The sequence below is a fragment of the Penicillium riverlandense genome, assembly GCF_028828495.1.
Source record: "Penicillium riverlandense strain IBT 135883 chromosome Unknown utg000006l_segment0_segment0, whole genome shotgun sequence".
Taxonomy (NCBI): Eukaryota; Fungi; Ascomycota; class Eurotiomycetes; order Eurotiales; family Aspergillaceae; genus Penicillium; species Penicillium riverlandense.
Genome location: NW_026643197.1, coordinates 2,921,208 through 2,948,022, shown reverse-complemented (window position 1 = coordinate 2,948,022; position 26,815 = coordinate 2,921,208). Strand labels below are relative to the sequence as shown.

General features: G+C 50.4%; 9 protein-coding genes across 9 annotated transcripts; 4 read left to right on the top strand and 5 right to left on the bottom strand.

The window, feature by feature from the left end:
- Positions 1-312: 312 nt before the first annotated feature.
- N7474_007391 (uncharacterized protein) lies at positions 313-7,147 on the top strand (the record flags this gene model as incomplete). Its single annotated transcript, XM_057198801.1, has 3 exons — positions 313-386; positions 449-2,628; positions 2,715-7,147. 3 exons carry the CDS (start codon positions 313-315, stop codon positions 7,145-7,147), a joined length of 6,687 nt encoding a protein of 2,228 aa, XP_057052241.1.
- Positions 7,148-7,312: 165 nt separating this feature from the next.
- N7474_007390 (cytochrome P450) lies at positions 7,313-9,296 on the bottom strand (the record flags this gene model as incomplete). Its single annotated transcript, XM_057198800.1, has 6 exons — positions 7,313-7,506; positions 7,575-7,978; positions 8,037-8,176; positions 8,226-8,587; positions 8,625-8,816; positions 8,870-9,296. The coding sequence occupies 6 exons, from the start codon at positions 9,294-9,296 to the stop codon at positions 7,313-7,315; spliced, it is 1,719 nt and encodes a 572-aa protein (XP_057052240.1).
- Positions 9,297-9,974: 678 nt separating this feature from the next.
- On the top strand, positions 9,975-10,647 carry N7474_007389 (TRAPP subunit TRS20; the record flags this gene model as incomplete). The annotated part of the gene is made up of 2 exons (XM_057198799.1): positions 9,975-10,165; positions 10,290-10,647. The coding sequence occupies 2 exons, from the start codon at positions 9,975-9,977 to the stop codon at positions 10,645-10,647; spliced, it is 549 nt and encodes a 182-aa protein (XP_057052239.1).
- Positions 10,648-11,095: 448 nt separating this feature from the next.
- N7474_007388 (cysteine hydrolase family protein) lies at positions 11,096-12,425 on the bottom strand (the record flags this gene model as incomplete). The annotated part of the gene is made up of 4 exons (XM_057198798.1): positions 11,096-11,598; positions 11,647-11,778; positions 11,829-12,253; positions 12,319-12,425. The coding sequence occupies 4 exons, from the start codon at positions 12,423-12,425 to the stop codon at positions 11,096-11,098; spliced, it is 1,167 nt and encodes a 388-aa protein (XP_057052238.1).
- A 1,547-nt stretch (positions 12,426-13,972) lies between these two features.
- On the top strand, positions 13,973-15,770 carry nde1 (nuclear distribution protein NudE; the record flags this gene model as incomplete). The annotated part of the gene is made up of 2 exons (XM_057198797.1): positions 13,973-14,209; positions 14,262-15,770. 2 exons carry the CDS (start codon positions 13,973-13,975, stop codon positions 15,768-15,770), a joined length of 1,746 nt encoding a protein of 581 aa, XP_057052237.1.
- A 452-nt stretch (positions 15,771-16,222) lies between these two features.
- Positions 16,223-17,420, bottom strand: N7474_007386 (zinc-dependent alcohol dehydrogenase family protein; the record flags this gene model as incomplete). Its single annotated transcript, XM_057198796.1, has 3 exons — positions 16,223-17,137; positions 17,198-17,217; positions 17,297-17,420. The coding sequence occupies 3 exons, from the start codon at positions 17,418-17,420 to the stop codon at positions 16,223-16,225; spliced, it is 1,059 nt and encodes a 352-aa protein (XP_057052236.1).
- A 2,530-nt stretch (positions 17,421-19,950) lies between these two features.
- Positions 19,951-21,306, bottom strand: N7474_007385 (Gfo/Idh/MocA family oxidoreductase; the record flags this gene model as incomplete). The annotated part of the gene is made up of 3 exons (XM_057198795.1): positions 19,951-20,188; positions 20,253-20,396; positions 20,453-21,306. The coding sequence occupies 3 exons, from the start codon at positions 21,304-21,306 to the stop codon at positions 19,951-19,953; spliced, it is 1,236 nt and encodes a 411-aa protein (XP_057052235.1).
- A 427-nt stretch (positions 21,307-21,733) lies between these two features.
- On the top strand, positions 21,734-23,835 carry N7474_007384 (sugar porter family MFS transporter; the record flags this gene model as incomplete). Its single annotated transcript, XM_057198794.1, has 5 exons — positions 21,734-21,858; positions 21,920-22,180; positions 22,241-22,757; positions 22,817-23,074; positions 23,140-23,835. 5 exons carry the CDS (start codon positions 21,734-21,736, stop codon positions 23,833-23,835), a joined length of 1,857 nt encoding a protein of 618 aa, XP_057052234.1.
- Positions 23,836-23,966: 131 nt separating this feature from the next.
- Positions 23,967-26,438, bottom strand: N7474_007383 (Zn(II)2Cys6 transcription factor; the record flags this gene model as incomplete). The annotated part of the gene is made up of 5 exons (XM_057198793.1): positions 23,967-24,579; positions 24,636-25,270; positions 25,329-26,187; positions 26,246-26,359; positions 26,419-26,438. 5 exons carry the CDS (start codon positions 26,436-26,438, stop codon positions 23,967-23,969), a joined length of 2,241 nt encoding a protein of 746 aa, XP_057052233.1.
- Positions 26,439-26,815: the final 377 nt, after the last annotated feature.

Genomic DNA, 26,815 nt, shown 5'->3' with positions numbered 1-26,815 from the left:
GCGAAAACAAAAACCGGTTTTGCTGGAATATTAAATTAATGGCAATTCTGCCGCTTTCCGTTTCTGACCGCACGTACCTGCCCCATAGTTGGCCGAACGGCCTCGACTTCGCCTCTCTACACTACGCTTCAATTTATTTTACGTCTGACGCCAGGAGAGTCTCCCTGGAATCTCGACGTGACCAGCGGAAAACGACAACGACCATGACGCCGACCGGCAGCTGATCCTCCCTTCCGACCCTCAAACCTACCGCCTTTTTCTTGGGGAATCCTAGTATCGCACGAAGAGGCGCAAGAGCCTCCCATCGGTCTGATGGATAGACTGAATCGCTTGGCGGCTTATACCTGGGACGATTCGAGGCAATTTCGCTCAAGCTATGGCGTGTGGTGCGTTGGCCGAACTCCTGTTTCGAGGCGGAAAGAAAGCCCCATGCTGAAGCCTCCCTTAGGCACGTTTTTGGCACCAAATACCTTGGCCGTGCCGTCCGTCCGGATTATGAGCAGATCGCTCGCCTCCAAAGTGCCTCCTCTCCCGGCGAGTTGAGCAGTTCATCGGTCCCACATGGTCCAGGCGGGGACAGCACCGCTGGGAACCGGGGCAAGGAGTCGGAGAGAACGATTGAAGTGGTAGCGCGAATTGGTGATAATCTGGTCCAGGAAGAAAGGCTGCAAGAGGAGTATCAGACGCTGGCATCCGCCGACGCTTCCCACCGCAAATATCTCCTGCGGCCCGTGGAGATGCAGCGCTTACCCAGCCTCAACGACGACCACGAACCATCGCTCCTGGCCTGCATTTATGAAAGCCCTGGTCCCAACGATCTCCTGCGCTACATCGATTGCGGCGCGATCTGGTATCATACGCGCCCCGAAGGAGGCGAGAGTGATAACGAGACCGATGATGTGGGTTCGTATCGATCCGATCGGCGCGAGCTCATGCCGCTGCACACCTTTCTAGATTTTGCCATCGGAGCGGCAGAGTGCATCGAAATGCTGCATAGCCAGCAGATTGTCCATGGGCAGATCCGGGGGGACGCATTTCACTTCAATCAAGAGACTGGCCGCGTGAGACTGATCCATCTCGGGGCGGGCGTCCGGGCCTACGACACCGGGCGGCTAAGCGCCAGCTCGCCCGTCCTGGCGAACCCTCTTATGAGCCCCGAACAGACCGGGCGGACGCCGATCCAGCCGGACAACCGGGCCGATATCTATTCCCTCGGCGTCCTGTTTTGGAGCGCGTTAGTCCACGAGATCCCATTTGGGAGCAAGTCTCCCATGGACATCATTAGGGAGGCTCTTGGACAGGAGCTGCCGTCGGTATCGACCTTGCGACCTGACGTGCCGGAATTAATTGCTCGGGTTATCGCCAGGGCGACGGCAAAGAATGTCTTGGGGCGGTACAACTCTGTTAGCGGTCTGCGACATGACCTCGTGGAGGTGCGGAGGTTGCTGGCGGCGGGAGATACGGAAGAAGCGGAATCCTGGGAGATTGGCAGTAAGGATGTGTCTCCATTCTTCACGCTCCCGCGCACGATGGTGGGCCGGACGACCGAGCGGGATGCCATCGTCGAAGTCCTGGATCGCATGTTCAGAATGTACCAGGGCAAAGGGCCTCGCTTGTCGTCGCTGCCGGAGGACCAATTTGCGATGTTCGCCGTCCCTCCCCCATCAGGTGATAATCTGTGTGAAAAGGAAGCCCGTACCTTGGCCGATGGATTTCCCAACTTGCCGGGTTCCACGAGCGTGACCTCCGCTAGGATTCCCCAATCGTATATAGCCAATACAAGCCGCGTGCGTTCCCCTGGAGACTCGCAAAACGGCTCGAGCGATGGCAGCGAGGTCGGTCCCGTGGCCTCGGACGGGAAAGGGGCAGAGAAGCGATTGTCGACTCCATCGATCAGCAGCAGCAGTGGCGATGGAAGTTCCCGATCCAGTGACGATGCCGGAAAGACAGCTGGGCATCGCATGATGGCGCCGAAAGGACGGTGCGAGGTTATCAGCATTGAGGGAGGGGCTGGTTTGGGCAAGACTCGACTGATCACGTCTGTGCAGATTGAAGCCCGACGAAGAGGCTTCTTTGCCAGCTCCAGGTTTGATCTCGCAATTAAAGAACACCAGCGTCCCGTTCTGCAGCTGTTTTCGAGCCTGTTCGAGCAGGCCTTTTCAGAAAATTCGATTGAGCCTAGTTTCTTGCCAATGCTGCGGAACCATATTGGGTCTGCGTGGGACACTTTGCACAAGGTTTTAGGCCTTCCCAAATTCCTCCTCGGATCGAGCCCCAACTTGCCAGAGCAGGTGCCTAAAAGTGCTGCTCGTTCGACTAAGTCACTACCCTACCGGCATCCTCCCGAGAGTACAGGAACAGAGAGTTCCCAGGAATTTCTTCGAACGGGATCCTCGACCAACTCTTTGCCTCTTGTGCGGACGTTGCTGGATATCCTGCGTGCCTTCACGCAATACAAATTAGTGTGTCTTTGCCTGGACGATGTTCACTTGGCGGACGAAGAATCGGTGGAACTCATTACCCAGATCATCTCGGCTAGAATCAGACTGGTGTTGATCTTGGCCTATCGACCCGAAAATGCTTCCTCTGAAATGGTTAAACAGATCCTTAACCTCTCTACCAATAAAGGTATCTTCCCCCAAGTCTTTTGTTCGTTTTGATCGTTGTATCATTCCGGGCTGTCTTACTGGGTTGCATCATGCTTACCAACGTAGAACTTCGGACAGGAAGAGATGTTGGTCTTACTGTCGTCAAACTCTCTCCACTTAGTGAAGACAGCGTGATGCAATATGTTGCAAGCACCTTGTGTTTGCCTGTCCCTGTTATCTTACCGCTGGGGGCACTCATTCAATCCAGGACTAGTGGAAATCCCTTTTACGTCCGTGAAATGTTGAACGATTGCTATGAACATGGATTCATCTGCTATGACTACCAGGAAGGGCTGTGGTCGTTTGATCTGAGTCGTATATCTGAACATTTAAAGGCGGACGACTACAACGACGACATCGTCGATGACTTTTTAATTAGGCGCCTGAGTAGCTTATCAGCTGTCTCCAAATCAATTCTGGCCTGGGCATCCCATTTGGGCATGACTTTCTCGTTTCAGCTGGTCAAGAGACTTCTCAACAGCGATGAGATGGATCCCTGGTCTGGCTTGTCCGAGCGGGAGATGATTCAAGGTCTGCAGGCGACCATCCAAGCCTACGTTATTGTGCCCACGCAGGATCATGACATTTTTTCGTTTACATATAACCACTACATGCATCTGGCAGCGTCATTCCACACAAGAGACCCAGATCATGTGAACTTTGTCAAAGCGCAAGTGTTGTTCCGGTATTACTCCCATGACGACAAATATCGCAACATGCTGGCATCAGCCATTATCGAATCAGCGCCGATATTCAAAGCCTCCGTGGCAAGAAGAAGGCCTTTCAGGAAGTTTTTATTCGACTATGCGAAAGCTGCAAGTGAGACCGGTTTCCGCTCAACCGCCATCAACTCTTACACAAGTTGCATCCAGTTGCTTCAGGAGGACATGTGGAACGAGGACGCCGAAGATGTGATCTACGACGAGACGCTGCAGATATTTACCTCTGCTGCTGAAGGCTACTTGTACCAGGGACAGCATGCCGAAGCTAGTCGCTTGCTGGAATCTATGCTCGCCAATGCTCGGAGTCCAGTGGACAAGGCTCCCTCCTGGATCTTGCAGTCTCGCATGCTTGCCCAACTGGGTAATTCAACTGGTGCTTTCCAGGCGCTGAAACAATGTCTCACGACCCTGGACATAACAATTGATGATGATCCGAGTTTTTTCAAATGTGACAATGAGTTCCGTCGGCTATGCGAGGCCATTTCCGCTACTACGACTGAAGATATCATTGAGAAGGCCTCTGTTGGACATCCCATATTGGCTGCCGTCGGCGCGGTCCTCGTTGAGGCCACTAGCGCGGCTTTCTGGTCCGACACGCTGACTTTTTACCAAATGACGCTGGTCATGGTGGACACCTATCTCTCTCATGGCCCCTTCCCGCAGGCGGGCATGGGACTACTGCAATTGGCTGTAATAGCGATCACTCGGGACAATGCAATTGCCTTCGCGAGTCATTGTTCGGAGCTTGCCCTGGCTCTGATTAAACAATCTAACGACCCACGTACCAGGGGACGTGGTATCGTGTTATACTCGACCTTTATCGATCACCTTCAACATCATGTCCAGTCCTCAATCTCTCATTTGGAAGGAGCTTTGGATTTCTCTATCCATGCTGGTGACCGAATCGCGACCATCTTGAACTACGGGCTACTGGCCACCATGAAATTTTTCGCCTCCGAAAACCTGGCCGAGCTGGAGAGCTTTTGCGTCTACAGTTGTCAGGATATCACTAGCTGGCAGTCGGATACTCCCGGCGGTACGATCCTCATCACAATCTGCCAGCTCTGCCGTGCTTTGCAAGGGAAAACATATACGCATGACTCAACAGCGGTGATGAGCGACGAAGAACACAATTCGGCCGCATACAAGTATTGGCTAGTGAGAACGATCAAGAATAGCGACCGGCCGCTGATGCTCTATGAGAGCATGGAAATTGCTCCATTATTCCTGTACGGTCACTACGAGCGAGCGGTTGCGCTGGGGAATTCTTGTCTCAAGAAAGTGAACGCCATTTGGTCCACACGGAACACGCGATTCCTGATGTTCTTTCATTCCCTTTCTTTAGCCGGATGCGTGTGGATGCGGAAGCAGCAGCAAGTCAATCATGAGGCAACACTTGAGGAGATGGCCAACCTGGCGAGGATGTTGAGGTATTTCAAGCGCAAGATTGAGCAGTGGCAGGCCATCACAGATGTGAACTATCTGGCATGGACTAAGATCTTGAGCGCCCAGATCGCCGAGATGGAGCATGACCAAAGGGCTGCTTTGTCTCTCTATCAAGAGGCATTAGACCACGCTTCCACGCATGGATTTGGTTTCGAGGAAGCTCTCGCCAACCATCTGTTAGCTGAACATCTGATGCGTGAGGGCTCTTCGCGACTGGGCACACTCGCTCTGAAGGAAGCAGCTAGTCTCTACCAGCGAATAGGGGCCACCGGGGTGGCTGATCACATTCTGCGTGTCCATGGTTTGGAGCAAAAGCCAAAGCACGTGCCACGAGAAGCCGCTACTCAAACTGAACCAGACGAAAGTAGTATGCGGATTCGCCCTCAAGTATCCGACCCGGGCAATGATGAAAAATCGAGTGCGGGAGAGTCTGTGGCGGAGCGGAGCCTACACATTTTAGATCTCACCTCCATCCTTGAACGGTCACAGGTGATATCTAGTGTTCTAAGGGTTGACGAGCTGCTCCAGACAATGTGCAAAATTATCATGGAGAGCTGCCATGGCACTGCCACTGTGGCGGCCATCATCACCAAAGAGAACGCGGCCACCGAGTGGGCCGTGGCAGCAAGTGGCGACGCAGCTGGACACATCAAAGTACATCACCCTCCAACACCGATTGGACACTCCTTTCTTGTCGCAGAAAGCGTTGTGAATTACTGCGTGCGCTTTCGCGAACCAGCGTATTTGCCGGACATCTTGCAGGATCCGCGATTTAGCTACGTCAGCGAAGCGTGGTTGGCCCAGAACCCGTCCAGTAAATCGGTCGTGGCGTTTCCCATTTCTCACGGTGGCGATGAGACCGAGCCCCTTGCGGTGCTGTATCTGGAGGGACCGCCCAACGGCTTCTCGCATCTCAATCGTGTTGTGTTACAGCTGCTCGTCGTCCAACTCGGAATTAGCTATTCCAATGCGCTGACCCTCAAGGAAGTTGAACGGGTATCCACCATCAACCAATCTATGGTGAAAGTGCAGAAGAAAGCCCTGGCAGAAGCGATGGCAGCCGAGCAAGAGGCGAACATTGCTAAGGCGGAGGCCCTGCATCATGCCCAGCTGGCCGAAGAGGCCGCCAAGGCTAAAAGCAGTTTTCTCGCCAATATCTCTCATGAGCTACGAACGCCACTCAATGGGGTTATTGGCAACTCAGAGCTTCTCCTTAGCAGTCCACTGCCGGGGCAGGAATTGCAAATGGCGGACTCGATTCACACGTCAGCAAAACTCCTTCTCACTGTGATCAATGACATTCTCGACTTCTCCAAGATCGAAGCGAACAAGGTGCAGTTGCATAATGTGTCCTTCGATGTTGACAAGATGATTCGGGAAGTCGTTCGCTCGATGTCGACCGATTTCGGGAATAAGCGACAGTCCAACCATGTTCGCATTATCCAAGATATTCGACTGCCTCAATTCCGCGTATATGGCGACCCCGTCCGTCTGCAGCAGATTTTAGGCAACCTAATCGGTAACAGCCTGAAGTTCACCGAAACGGGGTCCATCACGATAGGATCCAGGGCGGACGATGAAACCGTGGACTCAGCTCGTCTCACCTTCTGGGTGACGGACACGGGTATTGGCATTCCCGAGCGACACATACAGAACCTGTTCAAGCCGTTCACCCAAGCCGATGCAAGTACCGCGCGCCGGTTCGGAGGCAGTGGATTGGGCCTCAGTATTTGCAAGTCTCTCATAGATATGATGGGAGGCACCATCGATCTCAAGAGCACCGAAGATGTCGGCACAACTGTTTCATTCTCAATAACCTTGCCGAAGGTCAATCCCGGTGGTTCGGGGACCGCCAGTCCAACAGAATCCACTGACAATGCACTGAGCCTGCTCAATACAGCAGCCCCGGATTGCATGGACCTGTCTCAAATCCCCCTCTCCAACCTCCGCATCTGTGTTGCGGAGGATAACCTCATCAACCAGAGAATCACGGTGCAGTACCTCAAGAAGCTAGGATTCACCCAGGTAGATGCCTATAACAACGGCCTGGAAGCCGTGGAGGGCATCCAGAAGAAGGCCAGTGAAGAGCAGCCGTACCACATGGTCTTGATGGATGTTCAGATGCCCGTCATGGATGGGTATGTTGCCACCCGCCGCCTTCGCCAGGATCCCGTGGACGCCGTGAGGCGCATCCTGATTATCGCTCTCACAGCCTCGGCGATTCAGGGTGATCGGGAGAAGTGCCTGGATTCGGGGATGAATGATTACCTGGCGAAACCCTTTCTTCTGGAAGCGTTGAAGAAGAAGTTTGAGCAATACCTACAGATCTAGCTTATTCCGCTCGATATAATTTTGCATAGAGCTCAACGAATTTCTCATTCTCCTGGTTGTTCGCAATTTTTCTAAAGCTCAAGTCCACAAGAGTTCGCTTCCCATTTCAATCTTCTGATTCATACATTGACCTGGTTTCGCTCCACCAGTCAATAACAAGCATAACTACGCCTTTACCCTCTTCTTGAAGACCATCTGGAGTGGTTTGACAGCCATGGTAAAGGCATCCTTCGCTTCCGTATCAAATGCCACACCGTCCTCACCAGGAGCTAGAGCGATGTGGAAGTCTCTCGCAATGCGACGTAGTACTCCTCGCATTTGCAGCAGAGCCAGTTGCTTCCCTGGGCACCCGTAGGGGCCTAAAATCCCAATTGTCAGATCAAGACTTTGAAAGGACACAATACCAAGGAAAACTAGAATGACTCACCGATCTGAAATGGAAAATAGGCTTGCTTATCCACTATCAGGTCTTTTCCTTCATCCAGCCATCGCTCTGGTAGGAATTCAGTCGCCCTAGCAAAGCATCGCTCATCCCGCTGAATGACGTACTGGGGAATAATCACAATGGTATTGCCCGGAATCCACGTTCCGTCTATGACAAGACCTTCAGGTGGAGTCACTCGGGATTGGCCACTGGGTACGTTAGGTTTCAGGCGAAGGGTCTCAGTAATGATTGCCTCAAGATACGGCAAGCTGGGAGAGGTGTCATTATTGAATATCTCCTCTCCTTTCGCCGCAGCCTCGTCGACTTCTTGTTGTAACCGCCGGTAAGCAGTGGGATCGCAGGCGAGGAAGTACAAGGCATGCGCCAGTGCTGTTCCGGTAGTGTCACTGTAGAAACCATTGAGCTGTCTGTCTAGGAATCAAACATAGGGTAAAGGCTACTAACCTTCCAGCTATGATCACCAATCTTCCTTCTTCGCCAAGGGCCGGGTCTCCCGGCGGAGCAGAACGATCGTTTGCTTCCTTTGCTTTCAAAAGCCAGGAGACAAGATCCGTCGGCGTTTCCTCATTGCCAGACTGCCATTTCTATCTCATTGTGAGTGGTGATTCACAGCAGCTAAGATTCAGGTCTTACAGCTTTTCTCTGCTGGATTTGGTCCTCACAGTAGGCTCCAAAATATTCGATAGGCCCACTAAGGCCAGGGATGCAAATAAGTAGATGTATAAGCCACGGCACTGCACCGAGAAGTCCAATCATCTCCATATTCGCATGCATGGCGGCGATTGCCGAGTGCTCGGCCGCGTCTTCTAGCTGCTTGAAGTCCTTACTGAAAGCGATGATTCCCATCACATCGAAGCTGTAGTACATCGTCCACTGGGTGATATCGATGCTCTGATTTGCAAGCACATGAAGTTGCTCAATCAGCACATTTATCTTAGAGTGAATGTCGGGCTGATAACTTAAAAGGGCTTTGAGAAGATTCCAGAAATGATCAGCTTTGTACTATGATCAACAGCAGCACTAGGTTCTCACCTCTGGTGCCCAGCCCACGATCCCATGCTCTGCGACGCAGACGGTGCGATTCGGGATTGCGTGTGCTAAGTAAGCTTATTTTTGTCTCATCATCAGAGACCTGGCTGTACCAGGGTGACTTCAGGCACTGCGATTGCGGGCCGTGGATTGCATGCACAGCAGATGGCCGGATCACAGAGAGTTCACGTGGCCCTAGTCAGATGTCATTTCAGTCTATTAGATGAGAAGGAAGATGTTTCCCATACCCGTGCGCACGAAGTCCCCATATTTACGATGCATCTCCTCCAACTTCAGGTGGTACCTAATCCCCGATTTCTTTACCACTCCCACGGTATAAAAGCGGCTGAGTTTTGCGCCCCAGGGACCTGGGAAGGGTCGCAGCCGATGGAAAAACAATCGATATAAGGCAGTACTGGTCCCCAGGCCTGCACTGAACCAGAACCCACCTAGCAACGCTTTGTAGACGGCTGATATCAAGTCGAGGTCATACACATGACAAAGTGTCACTACCAATCCAAACCAGGCAAAAGAAAAGGCTATTAACAGACTTCCAATTCGAGTGTCGATCTCGATCCGCAGGATACTGAGGTGGAATGCGACTCCCAACGAAGCAAAAGTGGTGACCATATACGCTGGGTCCGGCGCCCAATTTTGAATTAGAGTGGATGACATGTTCACCGATGGTTATTGCAAACTCTCTGCAGAGGGGGCAAGCAAATTGGGAGGCAGGTCTGAATAAACTAAATTCTCTCTATCTTGGGGGGAGGGAGGAGGGGTTGTATGTAAACACTGCATTCAGCACTGGACGCCTAATGACTTAAGTGGTGCTCGGGTTTCCCGTTGGGGTCAGCTTGTCTAGGCCGCCCATAACATAGCGAACTAAGCGCAAGGGAGGGTAGTCTTAGCGGCAATATCTCTTAGCAAGCCGTACTATAGGATCAATCCGCTCTCAGTGGACGAGAATGAAAAGCGTCGGCGAAGACGCCCACCTACGTAGAATGGACTCCACGTTGCCTGCCACCTACACCAAACGGCTTATGATTCTCTGCGCTGGAGCCAGGCGTACCTGCTGACTTACAGGCCTGCAGCGCCCAAGAAACAGTAAAATCGATGATAATGATGCTTTCATTTATCCCGACCCCTCGTCGAGGCGATATTCTTCTTTTGGCCTTGAAAGTGCGCTGGCTTATGAAACCTAAGCTAATCAGTGTGTAGTTCACGAAGCCAACAATCCGAACATGTCCATAGACGCTTATCGGATCACCCACCACGTGACCCTCCTAAACTAAACAACCACAGCCTCCATCCTCCTCCACACCCCACGACTTTCTCTCTCCTCTAACAACCAACATGTCATACTACTTCACCGTCCTCTCCCCCACCGACACACCCCTCTTCAATATCGCCTTTGGCACCTCCAAAGGCGGAGGCGATGGCATTGCGCGATTCCGCTTCCCGGACACGGCACAGTACATGAACCAGTTCATCATCCACTCGAGCCTGGACATTGTAGAGGAAGCTCAATGGACGAATGGGGGGATGTGAGTTCTACCATTCTGCCCTTTCCGCTATATTTACACTCACCTCCCACCCCATCCTCTTGAATAATCCACACCAACGTGACCACCCACCCTCCCTCAACCTAAAACTAACCCTCGCGAAAAGGTACTTAAAACACATCGACACCTACCCCCCAGCTGCAGCATACATATCCGCCTTCCTAACGCCCAGCGGTGCGCGCTTTCTACTCCTGCACCAACCACCCCAACTCCCCTCCGCGACCACTCCAAGTGGCTCATCATCACTCCTCAACTCGTCCGGCTCTGCCACGCGCGCCTCGTCCAATTCCGTCGCAGCCAACCCGACCTCTCCGCAGACGGAGGAGGCCGTGCGCCAGTTTATGAATGAAGTCTACGAAAGCTACGTGAAGACTGCCATGAGTCCGTTCTATAAGCAGGGGATGGAGATTCGGAGTCCCGTTTTTAGGGGGCGGGTTACTGCTGCGGGGAAGAAGTGGTTATAGTTCATTCTCATCTGTGGGTGGTGGGTTATGATCATTTCTTTGTTGTGTCTTTTTTTGCTGTTCTAGCGTGGCGTTTAGAGGGGGGGGTTGTCTATTTGTTGGCATTGCTTGTGGCTGTCTACCCTTTGAGACAAGACACTGGCACATACACTCTGCATACGTAAATACCCAACTAAGAAAAGAAAAAGCCTGTGGATCCAAATGTAAGAAATAGCCATGTTTTTGGACCCCGAGTTTAATAACAACTGATAAGAATATCAAGTTCAACCGAAATCCCTGCGCGCGCTAAGTCCGCCAAGAAGAAAACGCTATTCAAGTCCCTGCCCAGAAAGAAAATAAAACGCCATAGCCCTGGCCTGTCCATTCCGAATTCCCTGTTTCCCTGCACCCTGAACTAACACGCTAAAATCCGCTGAACAAGAAAGAAAAAGCAAGAACACAATAAAGCTCAGACTGTCATCTGAGGAGCAAGCTTCTTCATCGTGGTAGCCTTGAAACTGTCGACGGCGTGCACGATATCGTCCAGTTTGGCGACTGCACCGAAGATGCCGCCTTCCATCTTCACCGACTCGATCGTGCCGACGTGCAGCGAGGGCTCGCTGGCAACAGTGCCGTCCTCAACGACGACACAGTCAAAGCCACGGTCGTTGGCTTCGCGCATGGTTGTGGAGACGCAGACATCTGTCGTCACGCCCGCGATAACCAGGTTCTTGACACCTTTGTTCCGAAGGAGGAGCTCAAAGTCCGTGTGGGCGAAGGCACCGCGGCCTGGTTTATCGATCACCGGTTCCCCGGGCAGAGGATACAGCTCATCCACAGTATCGTGGCCCATTTCACCGCGAATGAGTAGACGGCCCAGAGGACCGGGAGAGCCAATACCAAGGCCCGAGGCATTGTTGCGAGAACGGTACGATTCTCGGCTTGAGAGAGTGGAGAGATCGGGTCGATGGCCTGCAAGAGTGATTAGCGATGAAAAATATATCACAGTATGTGACTGACCTTCGCGGGTATGATAGACTGGAAAGCCACCAGATCGAAATGAGACCAACAGCTGCTGTAATTTGGGAATCAGAGATTGAGCGGCCGAGATATCATAGCCCTGATACTCCATATATCCGCCCGGGGAGCAGACTGTTGAAAGGCATTAGCATCGTACGTGCACAAGGTCATATCATACGTACAATCTTTCTGCATGTCAATGATAACGAGCGCCGTTGTATACGGAGTGAAGGTCGCGTCATGTGGCCAGTCATATGGGATAGCCGGCAGCTGACCCTTTCGGACCTTGTGATGCGGTACCTGCCGGGACTTCTCGATGACGGGGCCATGGTTATGCGTTGGGTTGAGAACGGTCAATGTCCAGATGCCGGGGGACCCAGCTGCGACCAGCATGAAGGGGCAGTCCATGAGTCGCGAGGTGCGTCTGCGTTTGCGCGTCTCCTCCGTTAGGCCGTTCCGAGGACGGTAGTGGCCACCGCGATCGCAGCGGAGCCACACCTTGGCTGTCCGACCGGGCTTCTTCTCCGTTGGGGTGCTCGATGACTTGACGACGACATTGTATCCGTGGGTTTTGCCGTGCTCTTGGACTGCTGCCAACAGCGAGGACCTGGAAGAAACGAGATGGTTAGCTAGGGGATATTGTTTACTTAGCCGCAGAAACAAAGCACTGACTTATCGGGATATGTCCCTTCGGGAGGAGGCAGCAGCTGCATAGCTAGTTCAGGAATATCCTGAAGGTCGCTCGGCGCGTCCAGGTTTAGATCGGCGGGGTCGGCCATGGCAAGACCACTGTGTCTGTTCTGGTGGTGAGCACGATCGTCACAGCATGCTCGGGGGCGCCGATCTCTGGCTGAGACAATGTGGAGAGAGTGGGAAGCTCGAGAGTAGTGTAGTTGCGGGAAAGAGAGGGTAAACAAGTGCGTGGAAGCAATGGGGACGGGGAACGATCACCCAGGGAAGCAGTGCGTGGGGGTAGCAAAGGAGGAAGAGGAAATTTAGGATGATGGGTATGTTCCGTCGGGTAGATCAATCAGGCCCGAACCAGGCAGAAATAGATAACTCACCTCTCTAGAACAGGGGGAACGGGTGAGATCCGATGGATGGATCACGATCAGGCGCGGCTGAGGAAGGCGATCGGGGCGGCTGGGTGAGATGAGTGCCTGAGGCAGAAGGGAAATCATGTGATCTGCCGTATGTATCCCAAGGCGTGCTTTTGTCAATAGGAGCATCAGTAAGGAGTATAAGAACTTTACTCATGATATAGGATGAATAAAATTGGTTGAAAGTAAGAGCCCAAAAGAATGATCCAAAACACTGGTAGAATAGTAAGGAATAGCCGGAAATAAGAAATAAGCTATATCTAACCCTTGTCAATAGCGCAGTGGCCTCGGCAAGCGGTATTCAACTAACAACCCATAACATACGATTTTCTCTCAGCTAAGGTTCTCTTTTCCCCCTCTGATCTTTGGTTCGAAAACAACTAGCAAATCGCGTAGTCGCTGCGTGAATTCGAGCGAAGTACACACTGGATGCAACACTGGGAGGCTCCTGTGTACATGAAACAGATTTTGGTATCTTATCGACTATTATTTGGTCAAACCGAAATTCCCGAGATCGTTTTCACAAGCTGCAAATCACTCACTCTCGGTCCTGAAAGGAGGTCGTGGTCGTAGGGGAAGTGCGTGCCTGGACCGAGCTGTGCCCTCTCTCAGTCTCGAAGGACAGAGGCCTGGCGTCAATGTATTTTGCTGGGTGTACAGTTTGGGATTAAATTAAGCAAAATGCAGATTGGGTACAATTTCCAAAAGAGAGAGATCGAATCTATTCAATAAAGAGACTGGTCTATACTGACGGAGGTACCACCTGTACGAGCCCCCAATCGGGCTAGCGCACTCGGCCCCCCTGACGACCGCCAAAACAAGCCCGGCCGATCTAATCATCAATCTGCTTTGCGACACACAACACTTCCCCTTCACCACTATTTATCCCCCAAGGTAAGTTGCCCTCCCCCCCCTCCTCAGCAGCTGGGAGACGACGCTCGGTATCCACGTCGCCTGTGTTTGCTCTGGCTTTTCTCTCTCTCTCGGTACAAAGTCCACGGTCGCAATCTCGCCCACCTGCGTCACCGCCCCCCGGCGAGGGGCTCTTATCAACAACGCACGGTTGTTGACTCGGCCACCCACGCAACCACATGCGCCCCCGGTGACAGGCTGTCCTAAGCATACGGCAACTTGTCTACCACTTCTGCTTGATCTTGTTTTCATCTTTATTTCTTCTGTTGTCCGATCATCTTCGTTGCGGCCCGCCCGGTGCCTAACGCGGGAAGATGCCGGCCGCCGACGACTCGCCCCCCGAAAACAAACACAGCAGCAGCTTCTACAGAGATGAGCTCGCACATTACAAGGCTCAATATGAGCAGCTAGAGTCAGAACTGGCCGATTTCCAAACCTCCAGCCGGGAGCTGGAGGCGGAGTTGGAAAAGGACATCGAGGCTTCGGAGAAGCGGGAACGGCAACTGCAAGAAAAGGTTGATGGCTTTCGCTACGAGGTCGACGAGTGGAAGGTATGGTTTTGGACACCTTGCATGGTTTTGGGCCGGAGCTAACTGTCGTCAGGCCAAGTACAAGCAGTCCAAGTCCGAGGGCAACTCGGCCCTGAACAACTTGCAAAAGGAGATCACCACGCTGCGAGACACCAACCGCACCCTGCAGTTGAAGCTGCGTGATATCGAGGTTGCCAACGATGATTTTGAACGCCAAGCACGGAACACCACCTCGTCCCTGGAGGACATGGAGTCCAAATACAATGTGGCCATCGAGCGAGGAGTGATGCTCGAGGAGGAAATCAAGACTGGAGAGCAAGAGCGTGAGAGTCTACGCATTGAGAACCAGCGTCTCCGCGACGAACTCTCGGACCTCAAAATCGAAGCCGAGATTGTACAGGACAGGCTTCGACATGCCGAATCCAACGGCGTGCGTCGTCGGAAGCCGGCCCCCTTGTACCGCAGCCCGTCCACTCCTCACACTCTGGAAATCTTTGATCGCTCACCTGCGGGCACGACGGCATCTTCACCTGTCTTCTCTACCCCACCGGCCAAACCATCCCTGGCATCGACCGCCGCAACCCCTCCGTCGCCGCCTATCTCAGAGTCATCTGCCAGTCTGCGTAAGTCGGTGAACGGTACCCCAAGCTTCCCTCGTTCGAGAGCGGCAGGAGCAGAGCCGGTCAATTCGAGATCCCTCTACAATTCCCGGACTGCGCCGCGCACGACCCACTCCCGAACCCCATCTCTCGCCTACAGCAACGGCCGCTCCACGCCAACCTTCAATCCTCGTAGCAGCCTGTCGAGGTCGAGCATCGCACGCCCATCTGGACTGCCCAACTCTGGGTCGTTGTATCAGATCCGTGGTCTGATCGGCAAAATGCAGAAACTCGAGGAGCGAGTTCAATCGGCCAAGTCACGACTTCCAGCGCCTTCGGACAGTTCTTCTCGCGGATCACCTCGTGCCGGATCTCGTGCCGGATCTGTTGCTGGCGATAGTCCTGTCCCATCCACTGTGACCATTCGGAGAACCTCCCGTAAACGGATAAGCGGCAGTAGCTACGGCTCATCGATTCGAGACACCGAAAGCACGCCTTCATACATCCCTCACAGTCGCCAGTCATTTGGGGCTCGCACCCAAGGTGACAGCCGCCCCAGCAGCCGAACCAGTTTCTCCAGTCGCAGTTCCTTCAGTCACAGCACCTCTGGAATCCCGACTGCTCCGCCCGCTCGGCCCGAAAGTCGATCGAGTCGACCCGGAGCCCGTACTCCCTTGGGTCATTATTCAACGAACCCAACCACGGAGAGTCGACGACCTCGGTCTTCACTCAGCAACCACGCGGCTCTTGGAGGCATGACTCACATCGAGGAGAATAACGACATTACTACTCCTACATCTCGCCCGGCCCAAGGCTCTCGCAGGCCGTCCATCCCTGCCACCCCGATTGGCCTGAAGAAGCGAACCACCAGCGGTGCATCCGGAATTCCCACTCCACGAAGCTTCAAGACCAGTATCGGGTCGGGGACCATGCCGCCACCAAAACCAAAGCCTCAGGTTGAAGAATTGGGCGAAACCTATTAATTTGGTATGATGTTTTGCGCTTCAAGAGGCGTTGGGCTTGGACACTCAGACCTTATGGTCAATTGCGAATGGCAAGGAGGCTTTCCGTTCACCGTCATCTTATTCCGTTGATTTTTCGTTCCCTGGTCATGTTCTCCCCATTTTGATTGACGGGAAGCGTATCTTTCTTTTGGGTGCGTTTAGATACCTGGTCATGAGCATTTCCCCATTATTCCCCCATTCATGCATTATTTTGTACAGCTGTCCAGCTTCGACTGGTGTTTGGCATGTTTTGTCCCCTTTGATCCTGTTGATGATGTGGCTCCGGGTGCATTCCGGGGCTGTCCTAAGCTGTGTCTCAGCGTCTTACATTTCGTTTTTATTTCGCCTTGCGGGGCGTACGACAATAATACCCATGATGTTATGATGTTCATCTCGTAATTTCCTGATTGACCATCCGTTGGTAGATAGATTTAGGCAATCTCGATACAAATCTTCCCCTGATGCTTGCCCGATTCCAAATACTCGCAAGCCTCCTTCAACTGATCCAGCGTAAAGACCTTTGGATCAACAACCGGACGAAGCTTATCCGGAGAAGCTTCTATAGCTCGACACATCTCCTCCATCTGAAGCCGATTGCCAACCCCCACACCGCGAGTCGTGAAAAGATTGAGCCAGGTATCCAACAGGCTTGGCACGGGCTCCTTGCTCTCACCACCGACAAAGCCAATCGTGGTGATTAAGCCCTCGAGCTTCACACTGGCCATGCTTTGCTTCAATGTAGCAGGGCCACCGACTTCAACAACAATATCAACGCCCTCCCCGCCGGTTAATTTCTTAGCGACAGCACCCCAGTCAGATGTCTCGCGATAGTTGATTATATGATCCACACCAAGGCGTTCAAGCAGCTTTGCCTTCTCAGCCGAGCTCGTTGTGGCAATGACTCTCGCGCCAGTCGCTTTAGCGAACTGAATCGCAAAGATACTCACCCCACCAGTCCCCTGTGTCAGGACCCATTGCCCCGGCATGAGCTTCTTCCCAGGCAAACCAAAGAGCGCATTCCAAGCAGTTAGCCCCGCGCAACTAAGCGTCGCCGCTTCAGTGAAAGTCAAGCCTTCCGGCATGGCCACGAGCCCTTGCTCGTCAAATGTCCCGACAGAGCGGAACGTCCCGTCCAGGGACCCACCCAGTCCGGATTTCAATGCGAGAGCACTCATCGATCCGGCCAGATGATGCTGGTTGATTATCGTGACGACTTTGTCGCCGGGCTGGAACCGAGTGACATGTTTGCCGACGGCCAAAACGGTCCCCGCTCCGTCTGAGCCGGCGACTACGTCGGGTTTGAGGTCGAAGGGGTATTTCCCTTGTGGGATAAGTATGTCTCGAAACTAGATATGGGATTAGTCTATAGTGAGTAGTAAATGGATTTGCATATGGATTGGACAAACGTTGATGGAGGCTCCTTGTACTATTCATAGATCGTGTTTAGTAAGTGGACTATGTAACAAGAATATCCTCATCTCGAGGAAATTTGGCAGGAAACATACTCTTGACTAGGACCTGGTTATCGCCGAATTCAGGAACAGGCGCCTCGCTGTATTTGAGTGATTCTAGCCCAGTGTGTCCTTCGACAGTCCACTGTTTGATACTTTCGGGAATCGGTAGGGCCATAATGGAAAGATGGTCACGGAGGTGGTATCGCTGAATGTTACTGAAGGCAAGAAAAAACCATTCATGTAGTTCAGATACATGCGGGCTGATAGATGACGTCATTTATAATTCCGGGGGTGGGACCCTCCCTTTGTTTTGATTTATCAGCTCTCCCTTGATTTCGGGAATTGATAGGGACACAACAGCTTTTGTTAGGGACACAACAACTTATGTAATACAATTGATTATATAAGTAAAAATGTCATGTGATTTGTATTAGGATTACCACAGCAACATCATTTCTAGTCTGTTCAACTATAAAATCGCTCCAACCCCACCCCCCTTCCCTTTTCTTCTAAAGCTCTGTAGTTATCTACATCAAAATGGAGCCCCCTACAGAGCAGATCTTTGATTCTAGAGAGCTATTAATAGACTCTGTACGTCAGCATGCTCTCTCCCAAGGCTACGCTATCACTACTATAGCCTCAAATACGAATCGAAACGTTACTCTCGGCTGTGATCGTGGTGGGATCTATCATGATCGAATTAATGCACCCGAAGGTGCAAAGCGACGATTGACTACTACACGACGAATTGGATGTCCATTCAAGCTATATGGGAAGAAGATTCCTAATAGTGAGAAGTGGGAATTAAAGGTACGAAACCCACGTCATAATCATGAGGCTAATACTACTATGATAGGACATCCATCTGCTCGCAAATTTACAGAGGAGCAGCTTCAAAATATCCTTTATATGTCTGAGGTTGGATCAAAGCCCCGTGATATCCTTACTCTAATCAAAAGAGAGTATCCAAATACTCTAGTCACCCCTAGGGATATCTATAATGCTCGAAGTGCTTTACGCAGACAGAAGCTTAGTAATAGCACCCCCGTTGAATTTTTACTAAAAGCTTTACAAGAGAATGCTTGGAAATATACTTTGAAACAAGATATAGAAGGACGTATCCTCTTTTTTATGTTTGTACACCCTGAATCAATTAAATACGCTAATAAATATAATAGGGTTTTTGTACTAGATTGTACTTATAAAACGAATCGATATCAAATGCCTCTATTACATATTATTGGCATATCACCTTCAAATTCAACATTTAGTATCGCATTCTGCTTTATGCGAAATGAAGAAGAAGAGAGCTATATTTGGGCTTTAAAGGCCTTTTTCTCTTTTCTAAACCCCTTACCCTTTGGACTAGTTCTTTGTACTAATCGAGATCTCGCTCTATTAGGTGCAATTAAGGCTATCTACCCTACGTACCCACATTTGCTTTGTATATGGCATATTAATAAAAATGTGACCCAAAAAACAAAGCAGCATTTTTCTACGAATGACGAACATTAAGAATTTCTACGATTGTGGAATCAGCTTATCTATTCGACTATAGAGAGTGACTACAATTCTAGGCTTCTAAAATTTAAGAAGCAATTTCAAGCTTTCCCCTCTCCCCTTCGCTATTTAGAGGAAACGTGGCTAATTCATAAAGAGAAATTTGTAGTTGCGTAGACACAGCAATACCTACACCTAGGTAATTCTGCGACCTCTCGAGTTGAGGGCTCACATGCCTTTTTAAAAAAGCATATAGGAGCTTCAACAGGGGATATGTTACTTGTATTTGAAAGGATTTCACAAGCTTTACAAGCCCAACATGCTACACTTGAATATGAATTTGCAAGAGATCAAATTGAAAGGGTAGTAGTACCATCACAAAAGCTTTTTACTAATATTTTGACTAGGACCTCTCGGTATTCGATTCGACGAATCAGTGAGCAAGTTTCAAAGGCTAAAAGAGCTACAGATCTAGCTCCTTTGCTTCCCTGTACAAATACATTCACAAGAACTATGGGCCTACCTTGCGCACATCGAATTTCTAGTCTATTAAAGAACAATCAGGCTATTCCATTGACAGATATCCACCTATTCTGGCGAATTGGCCTTAGTGAGGGCGCATTAGACTATCTTCCAATTTTAGAGCCGTCGATTCCCTTACCAAGGCCTAAACGGAAGCGTGTTCAGGATCAGGGGGGCGAAGGGGAGCTTGGTCAGAAGCGGAAGAAGGCAGCGCCAAAGTGTAGTACATGTGGTGAAGTTGGGCATACACGAAGATCATGTAAATAATAGAGAGTGTGTGAAATTAAGATACAGATCACATGACTATTGTACTTATGTAATTACCTTTATTACATAAGTTGTTGTGTCCCTAACAAAAGCTGTTGTGTCCCTATCAATTCCCCTTGATTTCTAATAATACTTTGAAATATCCTCGTCCAACATCAGGGAGTCAAGCATTCCTCGGTTCCGTAAAACCATGGATATGTTCAAATTAACCGTTTAATTGAGATATAATCTCCTACTTGAAGCAAAACAGCGCCCCCTCTAGCTGAGTCGCTGACTCTGGGCACCATTTACTCCCATGCCCCGCTCGCCAGTGGACTTGCAGTCGATTTTCGCCCAAAAGAAGAGATCAAGAAGCACCACTATGTGGTTTCTATTTCTTAAGCAGAGGTATATAATGTATAAGCATCTATGACATGTTATTTTTTCTCGCTTTCCAATCTGATTGCCCAAGTAAATTCGTAAGTCTTCGTCGCATCTTCAAAGGAAGATAAGATTCGGTTCGGAAGAAGTGCATCTTCCTTGATTTCTTGAAAAGTAGACTTTGATTTGTCATTTGCCTTCAAATCCTGGGCATGGCAAATTGCGGCAAGCTCATTGTAGAAGGGATCATCTCCAGGGTAGTAATGCTCGACTTCTCGTTCGTCGTCCGGATACCTTTTGGATATAATTAGCATGATATGGTTCGAGCAAGATATTAACCAAAGCCAGTTAACATTACCTCACGAAAAGTTTTGGAACGCCGTACAAGTCAACAAGTCGCATCTGATACCCGTCCGCTATCACAACAATCTCGTTGGAGTACACAACCCCGTGTAAAGCAACAATATGGTTCAAAGTCCCAATGGCTCCAGTATTATATTTCCTATTACCACATGTTAGTCTGCCATCGGAGGGGTTTGAAACGGTGTATGAACCTACCAAATGGCAGTCGTGGCCCTGGGAATTCTATTCTCCACAGAGATCTTACTCTCATCAATAGCATCTGTGAAGTGGCTTAACTTGCCGGCCGGCTCATTGTGTTCCAATGCTGTCGCCTGGACAGAATCCATAATAACCTCGCCGCCAAGGTAGCGACACAAATCACAGAAGTGTGTGGCCTGCTCAACAATCGGCCCGCCCTGTTTTGATTTGTCCCACCAGTCCGCTTTGCGCATCTTTGAATACGCTGTTACATAGCGCGCAGACACGCTCATAACAGTGAGATTGTTTTCGCGGATTATCTGGATGACCTTCTGGACTACCTTGAGGTATCGTAGCATATAGCCCACGCCCACAAGATTGCCAGATTTGCTCAGATGACGAGCAACAGCATATGCACCGTCTGCAGACCTGATAGTTACAGGCTTCTCTGCAAAAATAGCCGGTCCACTGCCAAATGCGGCCACAAGCTGAGCCTCGAGGTCGCTCCCCGGCGACATGGACCCGCGGAACTCTGGCGGCGACGCCAGCATGATGAGATGAACAGGGATTTTCTTCGTATCCTCATCAAAGGCATTCAGGTGATATGCTGCTTGCTCGATACTGGTATAATGACGTGTACCTGCATAACAATATTTGGCGGATGAAGTCCGCTTACGGTTCATCACCCACTCGAAGCGATCGGAGTTGGGGTCAACAATGCCCACGACGCGTAAACGATCACCCAGGATGCGCTCCAGGTGGGAGCTGTGATTCCAGCGCACCCAGTCGTTGCCAAAAACAATCCCACCCGCCCCAACGAAAAGGACGTTGAATGCCGGCATCGTCCCATCCGGTGTGCCTTTTGGTGACATGAACCTTTCGACCTACAGTGGAACCAGAAACACGGTATCGGGGTCTTTATTGATAAATGCCAGAGAACATCGCTATGGCTAAAAGGATCGGGTCATTGGTTCCTTGGGGCCTCGAAAACACATGATCTATCCGAATAACAAGGGATAGCGAGGAGCCACGGGCTCCGGGCTCCGGGCGTGGAAAAGTTTCTGGGGCCCCGCAATGACGATCCACTAACTGCGGTCGTCCTACGGATACTCCAAAACTAGGTATTTCGCGGCATAAAAGCCGAAGGATTTTACCAGACAGGAAACATACGTCCGGAGCGTAAAGGCCGTGGGCCGTGGACCGTCGAGACCCAATAATCAATCTGTTTATCTTGCTACGCCGAGCCTTGCTCCTTATTTTTCTTGTATCTTACTCTCACTCAAAGTATTGATTTTCTTTATGGACTCAGAGCATGGGCCGAGGATGGCTCTAGGCCACATTGAACAAAGTGAACGACATCGTGCTCCCGAGAATGACCTCAAGGTGGAGGAGCATGTCGACCTTAACCACAATGTCTCAGCAAAGTGAGTAGATCCCACAGACAGGCAGGGTCAGCCCAACCTGGACACTGACCCAGTTGAACAGGATTCAAAACCCCTTGGCTCATTTGAGCAAGGTACAGCTCCTTGAAGAAGTTGAAATATTTGCACACGAAAACGATCTCGAAGCTGCACTTTCATTGCTTAGGAAGGGGGCACTTATTGCCCAAAGTGATGATTTTGAAGCACTAAATGAACTGGACGAAGAAGACCGCCAGGCCTTGCGCCGTGAAAAGACACACAAATGGTCTCAGACAAAACAACTTTATCTAACCATCGTCCTGTGCTCAATTGGGGCTGCCGTTCAGTAAGCTAATTATGTTCCTCCAGGCGATCACCAGCTTGTTATAAATACTTATCCTCCTAGGGGCTGGGACCAGACAGGCGCCAACGGTGCCAATCTCTCATTCCCACAAGAGTTTGGTATCGACCCCACAACAGGCACATCCAACTACCAAAGAAATGAATGGCTCCTCGGCCTCGTCAACGGCGCACCACACATTGGCGCGTCCTTTTGCGGGTGCTGGTTGTCAGATCCCATCAATAACTACGTCGGCCGACGAGGCACCATCCTCTTTTCTGCACTCTTCTGCATGATCCCAGTTCTGTGTCAGGCCTTTACTCAAAGCTGGCCAGAATTGTTTATCTGCCGTCTCTTGCTGGGCATTGGTTGGGGTTGCAAGGCCTCTATTATCCCTGTTTTCGCCGCTGAAAACTCGCCTGCCTACATTCGTGGCGGCTTGGTCATGTCATGGCAGCTATACACAGCTTTGGGTATTATGTTGGGGTTTGCCGCTAACCTGGTTTTTTACCATGTTGGTACAATCGCCTGGAGACTCCAGCTGGCCTCCGCTTTTCTTCCAGCGGTTCCGTTGGCTTTGTTTGTATGTTTCTCGCATCAAGTGATGGGATATTTGAATCTAATCTCACCTAAATGGAACAGATATATCTTTGCCCCGAGTCACCTCGCTGGTACATGAAAAAGGGTCGCGCAAAAGACGCCTATACTTCGCTCTGCAAACTGCGCAAGACTCCGTTGCAAGCCGCGCGTGACCTCTATTATATGCACTCCCAGTTGCAAATGGAGGCTTCACTCGTGAAACGGACAAACAACTACTTCAATCGATTCACGGAGCTATTCACAATACCGCGCAACCGTCGGGCAGTTGCAGCCTCTTTTATCGTCATGATGTCCCAGCAAGTAGGTTTACCTTTAACGGGTAAAAAGTACGCGAGCAGCCAACTGATTCAAACTCTACTAAACAGATGTGTGGTGTCAATATCATCAGCTACTATAGTTCCTCCATATTCAGCTCAGCCGGCGCCAGTACTCTAGCTGCGCTACTGTTTTCCTTCGGGTTTGGGGCGGTAAATTTTGTTTTTGCTTTCCCAGCTGTGAAATTAATCGACCAATTCGGTCGACGAAGCCTGCTGCTAGTGACATTCCCTCTGATGACCATTACCTTGATTGCAACAGCCATGTGCTTTTTCACCCCTGAAGACAGCAAGGCTCACTTGGGTCTAATTGCTCTATTCATCTACTTGTTTGCAATTTGCTATTCCCCCGGCGCGGGACCGGTGCCTTTTACCTATAGTGCTGAGGTTTTCCCCTTGTCCCATCGTGAGGTGGGCATGAGCTGGGCCGTGGCCAGCATCAATTTTTGGGGATTTATCTTGTCACTGACCTTCTTTCGCATAGAGGCCGCCTTTACCATCGAGGGCGCTTTCGGCTTCTATGCTGGTCTCAACGTCCTATGCTTCTGTCTCATTTTCTGCTTCCTGCCTGAGACCAAGAAGCGCACACTGGAGGAACTTGATTATGTTTTCGGTGTTCCCACTGGAACTTTTATACGCTACCAATTTACCAAGGTGGTGCCTTATTTTGTGCGACGTTACTGTCTTTTGGACAAGTCCGCTCGTCTGGAACCACTGTATCAGCTGGACCACATTACAACAAATTAGGAACGAATCTCCAATCTAATACGATTTTTGATGTGAAAGCTTCATAACGCATAGTCAGGGTCTTCATTGAACGGAATAATTCGATTTTCTTTACCTTTGCATTTCGCTGCAGCTCACTTTTCAATGTTATATCATTCCGCAAGCCCCTGGTTCACGACGAACTGGTTGCTGTCCTCATATGTTGGCGATATCCCATGCTGAGAGCCCAAGACGTCTTCACCGTCACCCCAAAAGAGCTCCTCGTCGAGAAAGGGTACGGAGCCCGCTTGGGGCCAGCCCGGGAACATATCTTGCAAACTATTGCCACCAAATGAATTATAGCTCATGCTGGCAAAACCTGTTGCGTCTGCCGAGTTGGAAAGGTCTAGCTCCCCTGGTTGGTAACTGTGAGCCGAAAGGCTCGGAGTTGGTCTGGCACGAACATCACTGAACCCTACCGAAGGGCGAGCTTTGCGTTTCCTCTGTAGGTTACTATGTGCCTCCAGCGGACAAGTTGGTGAGGTCGAGTTCTGGTGTCGTAGACATTGCTGAATAAACTCATCCGCAATTTCAATGCATCCTGCTGCTATGCGAAGGAGCTTGCCACAGTACGTGGATGGATCATCTGCTGAAGTCACGAATCGCAACATACTGACTAGCTCTTTTAGCCGCTCAAGCTCATCTAAATTCTGGCCCGCAAGTGGATATGTGAATATAGTTGGAAGGATCTCGAAAAACGCCACAAAAGGACGCCATTGGAATGGACTGTTTTGAGTCAGAATAATGGAGAATCCAAAGACAGCGCGCGTGTGGTTTCTTACCGTCGCAGAACCATAAAGCCACCGACAGTAGTTCGAGCAGCACGGATTTTAGCAATTGTTCGGATACACTGTCTTGCTTCTGATAGCCGTCGCGCATATTTAGAAGGCTGACTGCTCCGTCTTAACACCATGAGCCGTGCATGATGGACAAAATGTTTTTGTTCCAACCGCAAGAACTGCCAGGCACGATGATGCATGGAGTCCGTCTCTTTCGGGGAGAAAGTATCTATAGCACGTTGAAAATTGTCCAGGTCTCCAAGAAGAGCATCCACGTTGTACTCTAATGTTTCAAGACAACCACGTGCGGCTGCTGGAGAGTAAAGCTTGCTGTATACTTTGCAGACAATGAGACCGGAATCAAGGCGAAGGCGATAGTCGTAAGTTGCGTGTAGAGGATAGGTAACATCGCAGTCGTGGTTATGAAGATTGGGTGGTGTTCCAAGTAACATTGACACGTCCTTGTCGACGATGAACAAGCAGCTAAATACCCGGCGCCGGTCGTCAATGTCTTCCGCTGTCAAATCAGTAATTCCATATCTCTCCTCATGTAAACCCATCGCTTTAGCTACGAAGCATGTTTGGTTCAGCAAATATTGTGTGACGTGTTCCGAGAAATACTTTTGCGAGATCAACGTCTGCTCACCTAGTCAGTAGAGAACGCAAGCCATATTTGCTGAAAAATTGTGAACTTACCAAGGCCAATAGGGCTTGAACATTCACCAGCTTTGGCGTTAGTAGCTGGTTTATAACGGAAAATGACCGTCGAATATTAACAACAAACGGCTTCTCAAAATGTGTGATAGAAACGACGTCGACGTCACTACTTGGCCGATCTAGAGGCATATATCGGCCCACAAAGCAAAACAAAATCATGTAGTTAAACAATATCACCCATGCAGGTTCGACATTCTCAGCTGCCACTTCTGGTGAGTATTGTTCTTCAATGGCATTGAGGCACGGCAGTCGTCCCATGATTGGCACGACAGACGAGATATGTCGAAAGTAGGGCTCAAAAATGGGATCCAACAATCCTTTTGGAGGAAGGAGCAGGGGCATTCCATCACTGGAAAGATCCACTGGAGAGTTGTACGTTGTAAGCGAAAGTCCATGATAAATATCAGACTTGAAAGCCAAAAAGGCGTCCAGCGGAGGTTGAAGCGATGGTTGTTCCTGTCGCTTATTGCGGTCGAGAATATCTCGCAAGGAGGCTTTCGGTCTCAGCGCATCTAGTTGGAAATTGATCTTATCATCCGCATCTTCAAAAAGAGACATCAAAGAACTCGTCCCCATAAGACGGTTGGTGCCTTTGCCGTGGTGAGTAATTTGGTCCGGCACAACAACATCCTGACTACCAGACGGACTTGATGGAATAACTTCAGTCGATAGCGGTTTCAGTGTACCCGGATATGGATGATTCTGACCACTATCTGTTGCGTCATTGTGCTGCTGGGGAGGCAGACCACGGAAAAACTCGTCCAATCGGTGGTAAATGAGGCTGACATTCTTTTCCAAGTCACCGAGCCGATTGCCAACTTGTTCGAGGTCATTGACCCTTTTAATACATGTCAATATTCCGCAGCCTTATGTATTATGTAAGGAGTTAGACGTACAACTTGTTGGTTTGGTTAGGCTTTTTCCCTTTGTTTGACCTTTCGCACTTGATCTTTGCTTTAACACAGTTGGAGCAAGACGGCAGTTCCCGACCGCATCCAATCTTCTTGATTCTACACTTAAAAACTGTTAGGCATACAAAAGCTTTCTTGGAGCACCTGCATGAACATACCTGGTCACATGCCGGATCATGCGAGGTAAAAATCTAGAGGGGCTTAGGACTCAATAACAACAGAAAACACGGAGTCTCCCTTACCTTAGCCTCCTTGGGCTCTAGCTCCGGACTGTCAGGTTGTGATGCCATGTTTTACACCTCGATTCACATAGTGCTGTCTCGCAACGGGGGAACGGACGGTGTTTCCGGGATAAAAAGAGTCCTCGAAGAGAATGCTCCACTGCGCTGCGGGGTCCGGGCTCCGACACCCGGCTTCATAGAGCGCCTCGGATGTGCCCGAGGCTGTTTGTGATGAATCGCTAACCCAAAAGTTAACTAATCATTATTTTTTTTTTTAATTATTTTTGGCCACCAGTCATCCTCACTTCGATACTGGGAGCATTCTAAGAGATAC